Source organism: Pyxicephalus adspersus, chromosome 2 (assembly GCF_032062135.1).
Source record: "Pyxicephalus adspersus chromosome 2, UCB_Pads_2.0, whole genome shotgun sequence".
Lineage (NCBI taxonomy): Eukaryota > Metazoa > Chordata > Amphibia > Anura > Pyxicephalidae > Pyxicephalus > Pyxicephalus adspersus.
In genome coordinates this window covers 22245592-22258318 of record NC_092859.1, presented here as the reverse complement: position 1 = coordinate 22258318, position 12727 = coordinate 22245592, and the positions used below count along the sequence as shown (strand labels likewise).

At 38.8% G+C, this 12727-nt stretch overlaps 1 protein-coding gene across 7 annotated transcripts in view; it reads left to right on the top strand.

Annotated features, from left to right (window-relative positions):
* C2CD5 (C2 calcium dependent domain containing 5) overlaps window positions 1-12727 on the top strand; it is a 47981-nt gene that overhangs the window by 17242 nt on the left and 18012 nt on the right. For 5 of the 7 annotated variants that reach the window (XM_072399921.1, XM_072399919.1, XM_072399918.1 and 2 more), the window contains 7 exons: window positions 184-269; window positions 937-1045; window positions 8788-8902; window positions 9756-9941; window positions 11314-11505; window positions 11759-11945; window positions 12265-12429. In XM_072399921.1, coding sequence (XP_072256022.1) covers window positions 184-269; window positions 937-1045; window positions 8788-8902; window positions 9756-9941; window positions 11314-11505; window positions 11759-11945; window positions 12265-12429 — 1040 coding nt within the window. The remainder of the gene's footprint in view (window positions 1-183; window positions 270-936; window positions 1046-8787; window positions 8903-9755; window positions 9942-11313; window positions 11506-11758; window positions 11946-12264; window positions 12430-12727) is intronic. The other 2 variants (XM_072399920.1, XM_072399917.1) reach the window with 1 other exon arrangement.

The window sequence follows — 12727 nt, the reverse complement described above, 5'->3', positions numbered from 1 at the left end:
TTGTATTTAGTCCAAACTAAATGTGTCCCTGTGTTCCTCTCCAATGGGTAAACATAGACCTTTCTTTAGCTTGCATTGACAGTGAAATGTTGGATTGACCTTTACAAATCTAGTGTAGAGTTAGTTCTCCATATGACAGGCCTGGCTGTGTGTCTTATTTCTGAGCATCATTTCACTCTGTAGGAATGGGGAGCGGAAGTGCTGGAAGGGAAGGTGGAGCCTTTAAAACATTACTCCGTCAACAGACGCAGACAGCTCTAGAGCAACGGGTAAGTTGGATTTTATGCTATGCCATATCGTGAAGTGTTGTCTGTCATTTGATATTTTCTGAACAGGTAAACTCTGCTAAAGAAAGGTGCAATCACAGGCTTGCAATTCATTATAGAATTTATTACATATTTGTGTGGCAGAGCAAATCAGGCTATTTGTATTGCCAGTGCACATTATATTAGGATTCATACATCTATGTATGTTTTAACATCTGATTCACATATCTGGTATATGTTACTGTGTGTGTAGAATTAAAACTGAAAGACTTTTCTATTCTCAGGACACAGTCACAAAAGTAAAAAAAAAAAATGGATTTTCAAAAGAGTTTTGCAACAAGGTCTCTGTAATTTAGTTAACGCATGCTGCTTGCAAAGAGGCAATCCAACAGGAGGAAGGACCGTATCAGTCTGCTGCTGACCCTATATTGTCCAGTCAGCAGGCTGGTATGTAGGGATGACAGCATTGCATTATGTGGCAAAATTACTTTAGTCATTCTCTTTGATTCTCTGTGATTGTTAAGGCAATGTGTTGTAATGTTGCTGCATCATCAGCAGTGGTATTACTGTTGAAGACTTTGCTTTTTCAACCCAGAGTTCAACATTTTGAAATAAGCCTTATTTTTTTTACACTTTAATCACTGTCTTATCTCTTTAACATGTTTTGTAGGAATTCCCATTTTTCACCCTGACAGCTTTTCCTCCAGGCTTCCTTGTTCATGTCGGTGGTGTAGTCAGCGCTCGATCAGTGAAGTTGCTGGATCGGATTCACAATCCGGGTACGTCTGTTGAGCCACTTCTGATGCTTTACCCAATACGATTTTTTTTTCAGCCTTGCCGGTGATAACAAAGCCACCTTGTTCTCCCCTTCTAAGAATTTTTCTTTTTCTTATACTAATACATCACTTGAGATCTTTGGTTAATTTAGAACTGAAACAGTTCACACCGTGCAAGTTTTGTTTGTTAGATCTGTTACCTGTCTGTTCTTCAGCCATTTTGCTTTCCTTCCCTACACATTACACACACATGTTGATATTGATACAAGTTTTATGGAGGAAAAGATTAATAAGATTAAAAAAGGCATACTAACATAACCATATTTTTGTTTTTGTCAGCTGTTTCGGTCAGTTTCCAGTTATATTTTGTGACGCCCCAAAACCATTTTGTTGTCTTCTGAATCCGCACACCTCCTATGACTGACTCATTTAATTTTATGCAGATAGGACAAAATAGTGCATAGGTGAGGATAAGGTCGGTATATGAACTATTGTTTCATCCGTTAGCAGGTAATTACAGTTCCTATGCTAAGGGACATGTTTGTCCTGTAAGAACTTTTTCCCTTTTATCAGGATGCATCAACTGGTACAGAGTTACAAGGAATAGGAAAAGGAGATGTTTCGTGGTACTAGTCAAATGGATACCTCAGATTGGTTCCTTAAAAAAAAATAGGGTCAATATGGTCTTTCCCAGGAATGCATGTCACTCGATTAGGAATCATCTAGATGAAAGCTGCCTACACATCTGGCTCTTCCAGTCATAAAGGATATATAAACCTAAGAAAACAAACTAGAAAACCCTCTTTCTCTCTGTTTAATAGAGGAGTTAAGAGGGAGAAGTATAAATAAGTAGAGCTTAGGGTGGCAGTGAATATGTTATTGACAGGTCAAAAACCTGGATCACCAGGTAAGAAATGAAGTTAAAAAGCCTGAAAATAGTAATCTAATCTGTTTTGTGATATTACCCGGGGACCAGCATCAAAATAGTCTTCTTTCACTTGTATGGTACATGCAGATTTGCTGTTCTGAGAATAACTAGGAATGAAATTATTAATTTAAATTTTTTGTTTTTTAGTAAAAGCCATTTTCTTGATCACTATGTAGAACTGACATTGCAAAATAATACATTTAGCCATGGCGAGTTCTGTCTCCCCCCCTGAACTTTGATTAACTGTGCTGTGTGTCTTTTCAGTTTCTGTAGTTTTGTCTGAACTGTCTTCTCTTCTCTTACTGACCTACTAATTTGCTGTTTTAAACCCAGCCTTTGTCGGGATAATGGGTAACACCAGATCTTACAAACTGCTAGACTGGAATAGTTACAATGCAGGTATTGCATTAGTCCTTTCATGAAACTTCTATATTTCTACAACAACAAAAATTATGGCTGCTCAGTGAACGTCTAGATTGCTCAAAATTCCCTGCACTGACCACTCTGCTGCTCTGGTAACGCCCAATGACCAGCTGTGTGTTACATGTCCTGTCTGATGTATGCGCTACTCCATTTCCTATCATTTACAATTTATATGGAGAATTGCAATCTTTCCAAAGCGAAGGAAAAAAATATTTAACTGGTCATTTGTTTTAAAAGTATCTTTAATCTTAGAAAAAGCAGAGTGTGTAAAATGTTCCAGTGTGTCCGTCTGCCGTTAACTTGGTATATTCGTTTTATTTCACGGCACAAGTTTCTAGGGACAAATTAAGTGCTATGACAAATCTTAAGCCCAGTGCAGATATTTTTTTTGGTGGGGTAGGTCTGCAGTGCTCAACCCAGACATTTTTTTTAAGCTGGGTGGGAAGAAATTGTAGGCAGGTGGTAGCCCCTGTATTGTGACCCAACTCATCAGTAACCATCCAAAAACAGCCGGGTGGTTGCTGAAAAGTGCCGGGTGGTAAAAGGGCTGGGGAAAACACTGGGTCTGGAAGTTGTTAAAATGAATCTGTTAGGAAAGAAATGCTCTCTCCAGAAGTCCTATTTAAAATACACATAAACCCAATAACTAAAATGTTTTAGAAGCTTTAACGTGTATGGCATTTCAGAACTGATTTTCAATCATTTGCAGCATTTTTTTGAGCCTGCTGCAAAAGTCCTTTCTTTTCAGCACTTCTTGTTATAAAGCTCCTTCGCTGTCTTGTGTTTATGCTCTTTGATTGTCACCTTGTCACACAAATTTCTAATAAAGACTACAATTAGTCTATTTAACACACATTGTACAGACAGGGTCCAGTGTTGTCGCATTAGAAAATCCGCCATGAAAAATGCCATTCAGTCTTTATGGTGCATGTAGACAGAAAGTGGCCATACAGAGGTTGCAGGTTATTATTAGCACAGAGATATAACAAAGGATGAAAAAAGCAAATTACTGAATTATCAGTGAATACAAAAGTACACAAGCCCACATTTCAGTTTTTGTCCTGGCATTTTTAAGTTTCATTCCAAGGCCCAGACATGTGTCCATTGTGTCTTAGTTTTGTTATAGATGGAAGTTGACAGCTCTGGAACATAAATTGGATGGGTGAATTTCTGCATTCTCTTTGATGAATATGGTTGCTGTGTTTTAACAGCTGCCCAATCATTCTTCCAGTTACATGGCTTTATTGACCAGTCCTGCTGAAAAGGTAATGAACATTAGTTTACTGCCACCTCGTTTAACTTACTTAAATGCTTTTATCCATCTCCAAGTCCATAATGAGCAGATTAGTTTGTCAGATAACGGCAGGCCGCTGATGCACTGTGTGATGGGAATGGATTTCATGTTCAATGTTACCCCATAGAAGTCACAAAAACATCCCAAGAGGGATGACAACTCACCATGAATTGTCGGCTTAAGCATGCTTTTCTGCCCCCATCTGCTGCAAATCTTTTAATTCCTCTCATTCTGTTACTTCTGCCTAATTGTCACATGGAAATTCCAGAGCGTAAAAAGAAACTTTGGGAGCTGTTTGCCAGACCATTGTCCAAGTCTGGTGTTTCCTGTGAGATCATCTGTGGGAAATGGGCCTCCATATTTGTCACAGGCTATGGCGTTGCTTCACTCAAAACTGAGTAACTTCAGTGTTTGGGAGATGGTGCAGAATTAAAGCCTAAGTAAGTAAACCATAAAGTAAAAAATCAACTTCATAGTCCTTTTAAAGAAGCACAGCATACAGTAATAGTTGGCTTTTTTTTTTAATCTAATAAAAATGATCTAGTGATCCTTTGTACCTGCAGTGGGTGGTTTTCAGAGAACTGCGTTATGTAGATGTAGGTCCTCTATGCCCGGGGTTTAAAGATGGTCACCTTTCAAACAGGGAGCAGCTTTGGCAAATATAGGACAAGGGGCTCAGCGCGCCAGTGTAGAGTGAGAAATACCTGTTTTTCTTTCTACAGGGAGGGGAAAGGTTTTCCTAAAACCTTTTCATCAAAGTTGAGGTTCATATCATTTAACATCTTAGTTTTTGCTTGGAAAGGATAGGTTATAAGTAATGTGAAATGAGGTACATGATTATTTGGGGTGGGTATTGAATAGAGGTGAACTAAAGTGCCATGAAAACATGATCAGGCCTGTTATTATTACAGACAGGGACAGGTGAGTAACATGGGGTTCGGCTTTAAAAACTAAAGTGCAAGTTATTTCATTGTAGTAGCCACCAACCTGTAGTCTTGTGAATCCGGTGACCTCTCAGAAGTGGAGCGCTGTTTTGTACTTCAGTCCTGGTTGCTTAATATTGTGCATATCCTGTACTTAAGGGTATGTAAAATTGTTACTCTGTGGCTGCATTGCTTATTGAGAATTTCACAACGTAAAAGTCAAGTCAACAAGTCTTGCCACCAGATGCGTTATGGAGTGATGTTTGAGTTTCTCAAAATTAGTTTATCTATTAATTCCCATAATTGAAATTCAAATCCTAATTCCAGGCAAACCAGTAAATACACAGATGCAATACATATATTGGACCTGTTTTGTATTTCTTTCAATACATGTCGCCAATGCCTACCTTACCTTTTCTCCTGACAGAAAATGCAAAAGAGAAAGCAAAGTTTCGGAGCAGGGTCATCCTTAAGGTGTTCTATCACTGCTTGTCTAACATGGGCAGCTAATAGAAAGTGTCACATAAGTAGTGATGTGGGCACCTAAATAATGACTCTGATCTGAAACCCTGGAAGGCAGAAGAATCTGTGGCAATTAAAGCACTGAGCTCTGTGTGAAGCTGTCTATCTGGAGTTCAGCTTTAAATGATTGAAAAGCACCATTCTTCTCACATTTTTAGGAGGTCATGTCATTGTAAGGTTCCTGGAATGTGATTATTATAGACACTCAATTCTTTAGGTGACCTTTTATGCTTCATCTTGAAAACTGGATCTGTTGCCCAAAGAATCACCTTTTAAATGACATGAAGATCCCCCCCCCCCCCCCGCGCCCCCTACTCTTTCAGGTATAACAATGTTGCCTTCCTGTATACCCTTCATAGACAAGGGGAGAGATGTGAGCATTTTGGTGTGCAGAGAAATGGTGGGTTGTGGGGTAGGAACGATTCTTTGTGTCCTCATTTCACTGAGCTGCCATAGTTTCTGTATGTTCTTTCACCAAGCCCAAGCATGCACCAATCTACCCATCAGTGGCTCCTGTCTGCTAACTGCCTTGCCATACCCGGCTCACTCAGTTTCTGCTGCTGCCCCAGAAGAGAGGGATCCCTGTGTAGTCTGCTGACCACCTGCCCTCCCTGCTTTTCCTTCCTCCCTTCCCAAAATTCTTACTAGTGTCTCTGTAACTGCTTAGTGCTCAAATGCTACAATGGTTCCCCCTTTGTGGATTGTGTGGCTCGTGTCAGTTTACATTCAGCTGCTTGTGACCATACACAGACATACCCAGTAGATGGGGTTACATTCACCGGCAGTCGCTCTGCAGTTATTAAAATTAAACTCCAGTTGACAATTAAACAAATGGTCGAAAGACACATATGTGCAGTATTCTATCTGTCAAAAAATTGTAGGTCTGTTCAGCTTGTCTTGTGATACCTTTGTTACACTAAATAGACAAAAAGTCTAGTAGATAACAATCCAACGTTTTGGGGATTACAAGGTTCCCTCTTCATCAGGGCCTAAACTTCTGGTTCTTATAGGTTGTTAGAGGGTTAAAGTGTTCCTCTTCAACCACGCATCTTTTTAGAATAGAAGGGCCAATTTATTCCTCTGTTAAGTCCAACAAAGCACATAGTTTATCCCCTGACGCAGTGGCAGCCTTGTAGCCCCCAAAACTTTCTTTGGACAATAATGATGAATAAACAAATTTGGGATTCCTTGAGAAACCTTTGGTGTGGCTCTCTTGTAATCCCTATACTGTCCACTAGTCTTGGGATAATAGGTTGGAGAAATTAGCTTCACCCTGCTGTTTATTTAGTGTATGTGATTCTAAAAATATGCTAGAACGTTCTCCTAAATGAGCATATTGCTCATTTTCTTCACCATCTGTCATTCACCTGAAGCTTTTCTGAGGTCTCTTCATGTTTCAGAATTCTTGTTCTCCATACTATGGACTTACCAAATATTTTAGCACCTTCTTACCTATATCTATCTGGATCACAAGACTGGATGAAGAGCTTTGCAGATCTTTTGACATGGAAGTTCGTGTACATATATGTATTTCATGTGTGCATTTAGGTGTTTGGAGCTCAGCTTGTAACATATACACAGCTTATAACTTGGTGTTAAAATGTTGAGGTTGGTAAGTTTTTTTATTTTGCACACTTTTATTGTTTACCCAAAGTATTTTCATGAAGTTTAAAGGATGCTGTGTGCTCACATACGTTCTGCCAGTACCTGGAAAAGACATGGCTGGGCCCTTCTATCCTCTGTCCATTCTGCATGCAATATGGCAAACAGTATTATTTTGTAATATTTTCTTTTTTGTTTTGTACACTTACAGTGGACGGTACAGTTTTTCTTTGCAGAAATTCCTGAGCTGCCTGTGGCATACATCATCTTTTCCTAAACATTTTGTTAAATTGCAACTATGCCCAGTTCATAAACATTAAAGTATTTACATTTTGTGAACTAGCAGAAAACATACTTTAAAACAGACACTGGAATTGTAAACATTGTCAAGAAATTAATTTTCAAAAATGACCACAGAAGCACTGAACAGAATCTGGTAGTCTGCAGCTCTTCTATTATAAAAGACCATCAGAGTTTGTTTCTGAGCTGTTAGAAACTGAAAGAAAGTAGACTGGAAATAGGGCCCTTTCAAACCCTTAGTGGGAAACGGAGTGGTTGGCATCTCCCAGGTGCACAGCTGTGGGGTCAGGAATGGCAAATTCCACCACAGGTAATCCCTTTTGTACGCGGCTTCAGCTGCAGTGCGAATCTTCAGACAACAACAGAGCAGCCAAAAGCAACTTGTCACTTTTGGGAACAGTGCCACGATCCGCTGCATGCAAAACATATTTCCAAAACTTTCCTGTTCGTTTGAAAAGGCTTGAGCCTGAAATGGTCCAAAATTGTGATCTTTGAGCAGGATTAGCTTCACATGACTGACTAGTAGCTAGAGAGATCCAGACTGGCCTTTTTCAAAAATACTGCTTGTTTATAATATGTAATTTTTCTATAGTTTTGAACAGGTTAACATTGGACCGAACAGTTCCGTTCATTATCTTTCATTTCTCAAGCAGTAGAAGGCCGTATCAGTGCCATGTTTTTTTTTTTTATAAAGTAACATGTAGTTCTGGGTCAATTTACTGCCCCCTGCCTAGAATTTGTGCCGCTTGCAAATGCTTAAAAATACTTGTGTAATAATTTTACAGCAAGTCTAAATCTTTAAAGGCTGTAAATTTCATTGTAATTGTTTTTCAGAAAATATATGGTATGTATTACAAATCCAAAAATTGTCCAAATGCAAAAGTATAAACATTAATGAGCCATGACACTTTCAAACTTAATGCAATCTGTGAGCTTGACTATTAAATAGCCACCTCACGAGAACATAGAGTAGAAACTAAAGCACTGAATGAAATAAAATTAAATTCTTATTCTGTTTTATGCTTTCCCATTGGTAACTTGAAGAGAGCCACAGACAATTTTTGCAGATACCCGACCATAACACTAAGCCATGGACCCCTCTGAGACCAATCTTCTAGACCTGGCCTTTCCATTATCTTTTGGAGGGTCTGTGGGAATTTGTGCTCATTTGTGAGGTCAGGTTAAATAGGAAGACCTGGCTCACAGTCAGCATTCTCGTTCATCCTAAATGTGTTTATTGTGTAGGGGTGAGGTCAGGGCTGGAGTTTCTTCATGCCAAACAAATCATATTCATTATTCATATCATTATGGCACTGGCTTTGTAAATGGGACTGTTGTCCTCCCTGAACAGAAAAAGTCTTTCTCCAAACTGTTACCACAATCAGCAAAAATGTTTTGCTGTGCTTTAGTATTAACTGTACCCTTCACTGTAATTATCTGAACTAATTTGGAGTGGTGCTCTCTTATTTTTGTCCAAAAGATGTATGAGCTTATGGCTATTCTTAAAACAACCAAAGAAGGACTTTGATAAGATCAGTATTTTTCTTCTTGTACGTTGCCATATAAAGTTGATATTTTGTTTTCCAAGTTGTGATCACACTTTTCAGCCATCTTTGTGTATTTAAATCCTATGTTTGTTCTAGGACATTTCTCCTCTTAGGGTTATTACATTACAGGCTGTGATGTACATGTTAATGCTTAGAGGGTAAACTTCTCCTCCATGGCAATCAGGTTATTCTTTCTCTTCCTCCAGATGAACCGGAAACCAGAGATGCTTGGTGGGCTGAAATTCGTCAGGAGATTAAATCTCATGCCAAGGCCCTGGGCTGCCATGCTGTTGTTGGCTACAGTGAGTCCACCAGTATTTGGTAAGTAAATCTTAATCAATTGACAGAACACAATTCAGTTACCAGGTCCTTGTGCACCTAAACAAATAAGTATCCCATAGGAAGAAATTACTTCTTGGTAAATGCCAGTTTTTTAAGGGGGATCTTTAACCCACCTGTTTGTTTTTTAAAGGACTCTTCAGTATATTTATGTAACAATTTAAGTATACACAAATTCCCTAAGTCACAAAATACATTAGCATTGTCATTTGTTTTGAAAAACTTTGTTTTATTATTAAAAAGGCATCCTTGAGCTCTAGCCTATAACTTTGCCTAGGCTAAGATTAGTTTTTCAAACTACAGCATGCAAGAGAGAACATTTTCTTTAGTTTCCTCTCTCCCAGTGGTCAGACCTAAAAATGCAATCGCAAGTTTGATTTCAGTCAACACTGTGAGCTTTTCACAGTGTGAATTAAATGTGCACAAGTCAGATGTCCCCACCCTTATTTCTTGGCTGGAAGACATCAACGTCATTTAGCAATTTTCTCCCCAGTTTCTGTCCCTGGCTCCCTCTTTTGTTTCATTTGATTTTTATTTGTTCATAATATTGAGGCATAGCACGTGTCCATTAACTAGGGCAGGCTGCATGCAAATAACGTCTGATTAGGAATTTTCAAATATATATATTTCTTTATTATTTGCATAACTTCAGGGCAAACTCAGTGCTTAAATTAGAGCACTTGTATTACAATGTTGAGGTAAAAAAAAAGGACCCAGAGAAGACCAATAATAAAAAGAATAATCTTCAGATTTAGGTATTGTCTGTTGTGCCTCAGTTTGTAATCCTGCAGCGAAAATACTACGTGAAATGACATGCCTTTTTCTCTCTTCACAGTGAGGAAGTCTGCATTCTTTCAGCTTCGGGTACCGCCACAGTCCTGAATCCCCGCTTCCTGCAGGACGCAACCAGCGATTGCTGTTCAGAACAAAGGTTGTCCGCCCAACCTGGCTTCTTTGTAGGGTCAGACAAGGCAGACTTTGATTATTTCCCACACAACAAGGATAGTGCTCTTCGTATAGGGTAGGTAGGGTGGATTGCGGCCAAGGCACGTCATTCCTTGTGTCACTAACACCGGCAGAGGTAATGCTTTGCTACAACAAGACCATGCACAAAGTTTAAAGGGGCAGTCCCAGAATGGAATAGTAATCTTTTCAACGACAAGTGCTGGCATTTTAATATGTGTTAATCACTTAAGTTTTAACATTTTTTTTTTATACCATAATTTATTTTAAATGTATGTTTTATTATAAAACTAGTGTTATTTCATAAAAATAACACTAGACCTGGCAGTTAAATTCAAATAAAATACACATGGGGCACACTTATAAATCACAGCTCACTGTTTTACTGTGCTTAGTGGATTCCCGAAGTAGGCAAATCCTTGATTCGTTTCTCCTAATAAAAAAAAAATATTACAATGGGCTCTCTACATGATACCAAATTTTTTTTTAAACAAAACTTAAATTGCAGGCATAGTGTGATATAAACATTTACATGTTGAGCAAATTGTATCTGCTCTGTTATATAAAGGCTGCTTAGTATATATGAACTGTACTTGGCAGGGGATTGTTTGATTAATTCAATTCAGCCAGTTGTACAATCCAATTATTCCTTACAGAGAATGCTGCAATATTCTGGACCTCTCTGCAGACTACTTTGTAGTTGAGAAATACAATCTTGTTCACAAATCACCCCAGACTGTGATTGTAAAGTTAAGCAGCTTCCCTGTACTAAGAAGAGAATATGACCCCAATGAGACTATTTGAAAAAAAAAGATCTGTGGGAACTTTTAACAACTTATCGGGTGCTTAGTGTACAGGTTATTATGACATCTTATAGGAATATTCAAAGCTAATAGAAGAAATGCAAGGTCTGTCTCCAGAACTGTGTGTTACCTGTTCTGGCTTTTCTTTTTTCCCCATTTAAACACCATAGACCTGTTGGCTTGGTGACTCCCACTGCTGGCAAGTCTGTTCAGTCCTTCTGCAGGAGTGCTTGTGAAATGGCATTTGTTCTTAACAATGAGTGTATGTTAACAATAAAATAAAAATAATAAATAAAATTAAAAAAAAAAAGCTGCAGGTCCCTGATTTTGTATGACATGATTTTTAAGCTATTGAAGCTTAGTGTGATGGGACTGTCCTTTTAAGCATCACTGATGACCTAAATCTAATAGCACGACAATTCTAACCCGGGGGGAAAGGGGCACAGAAAAATCACCTTAAAATCCCATACTTCATGGCCTGCTCAACACAGTTTGTGTGTTTCATCTGTTTAAAAAAAATCTTCTAACACAGGAACCATTGGAAATTTATAAAATTAACTTGGAGAGTATTAGAGGCATGCTGTAATTGTTTTCGTTAAAGTGAAATTATGACTTTCTGATGTGTAGGGTGGATGAGGCACCATCACCAGTTTGTGGATTTTGTCACATCCCCTATGATGAACTGAACATGCCATTTCCAGCTCATCTCACCTTCTGCTACAACTGTCGCAAGCAGAAAGTCCCTGACGTCCTTTTCACCACCATAGATCTCCCTACTGATGCACCTGTGGTTGGGAAAGGCTGTCTGATCCAAGCCAGGTAAGAACACTTAATTGTGTTTAAAGTTGTTTAAAAATCAATCAGAATATTTGTCAGGGGTGTCCAGATTTTACAGTTTGGAGGGGGAGGTGTGAAACCTCACATGTCAGGAATGTATCACTGTCTGTGTTCTTGTTGAGAAGATTCACCCTCTATATTTGTCATGGTGTATATTCTACAGTTAAAACCTAGAAAAGTTTTAAAAACTTTAAAAAAAAGTAAATAGGTTTTTAACTTCCTTTTTTTGGTTCAGGTTGTGTCGACTGAAAAAGAAAGCTCAGGCGGAAACAAATGCCACTGCCATAAGCAATCTTTTGCCTTTCATGGAGTATGAACTGCATACACAGCTCATGAACAAACTCAAGCTGAAGGGAATGAATGCTCTGTTTGGTCTGAGGATACAAATAACTGTTGGGGAGACCATGTTGCTGGGACTTGCAGTAAGTTTAATTTAAATATACAAGTCTGGCAGCTATTACAAAATAGCAGTTCTCAGATGTTTTGTCAATATTTATGTGTGAACCTGTTAGTGGAGCAGCCAGCACGAAACTGCATCTTTTTAGACCTTCAACCCTGTACACCGTATGCAAATATTCACTTTGCACCTAGGCAGGGCCCAGAATAGACTTCTGCATATCACAGTGCCATGATGGCACCTTACAGAGATGTGAGGTATGTTTGGTGCCTTGTGGTCCCTTTTGTGACTTTATTATTCCAGGCTATCTATAACTTTGCCTTTGTTATTCTTGTTATTTTTAGTCTGCTACAGGAGTCTACCTGAGTGCTTTACCCACCCCTGGAGGCATTCAGATTGCTGGCAAGACCCCTAGCGATGCATCATATGAGCAACATGTCTCACACATGCAAAAGAAGATCAATGAAACCATTGCCAAAAACAAGGAACTGTATGAGATTAACCCTCCGGTATGTGACCTGGTGTATGGCGGGCATGGCGATTGGCAGCAATCCAAGTTTTCTTTTAAATGTATGCAGCTGCTTTTTTTCCAAGACAAAGGGACAAAACATTTAGCACAAGTACACACAGAGAACCTGGGGCCTAGGAAACCCGCTTATTTTAGTTACAAAAATGTCTGTATAAAAATGAAAGCCTAATCTTTAACACAGTTCATATTTGCTACACATGCATGTAGTTGTTAACTTACTTTATGAGTGATTTTTTTTGCTATGTTCAGCAGCCTGGTCTTTGTGCACTCGGTGAAAA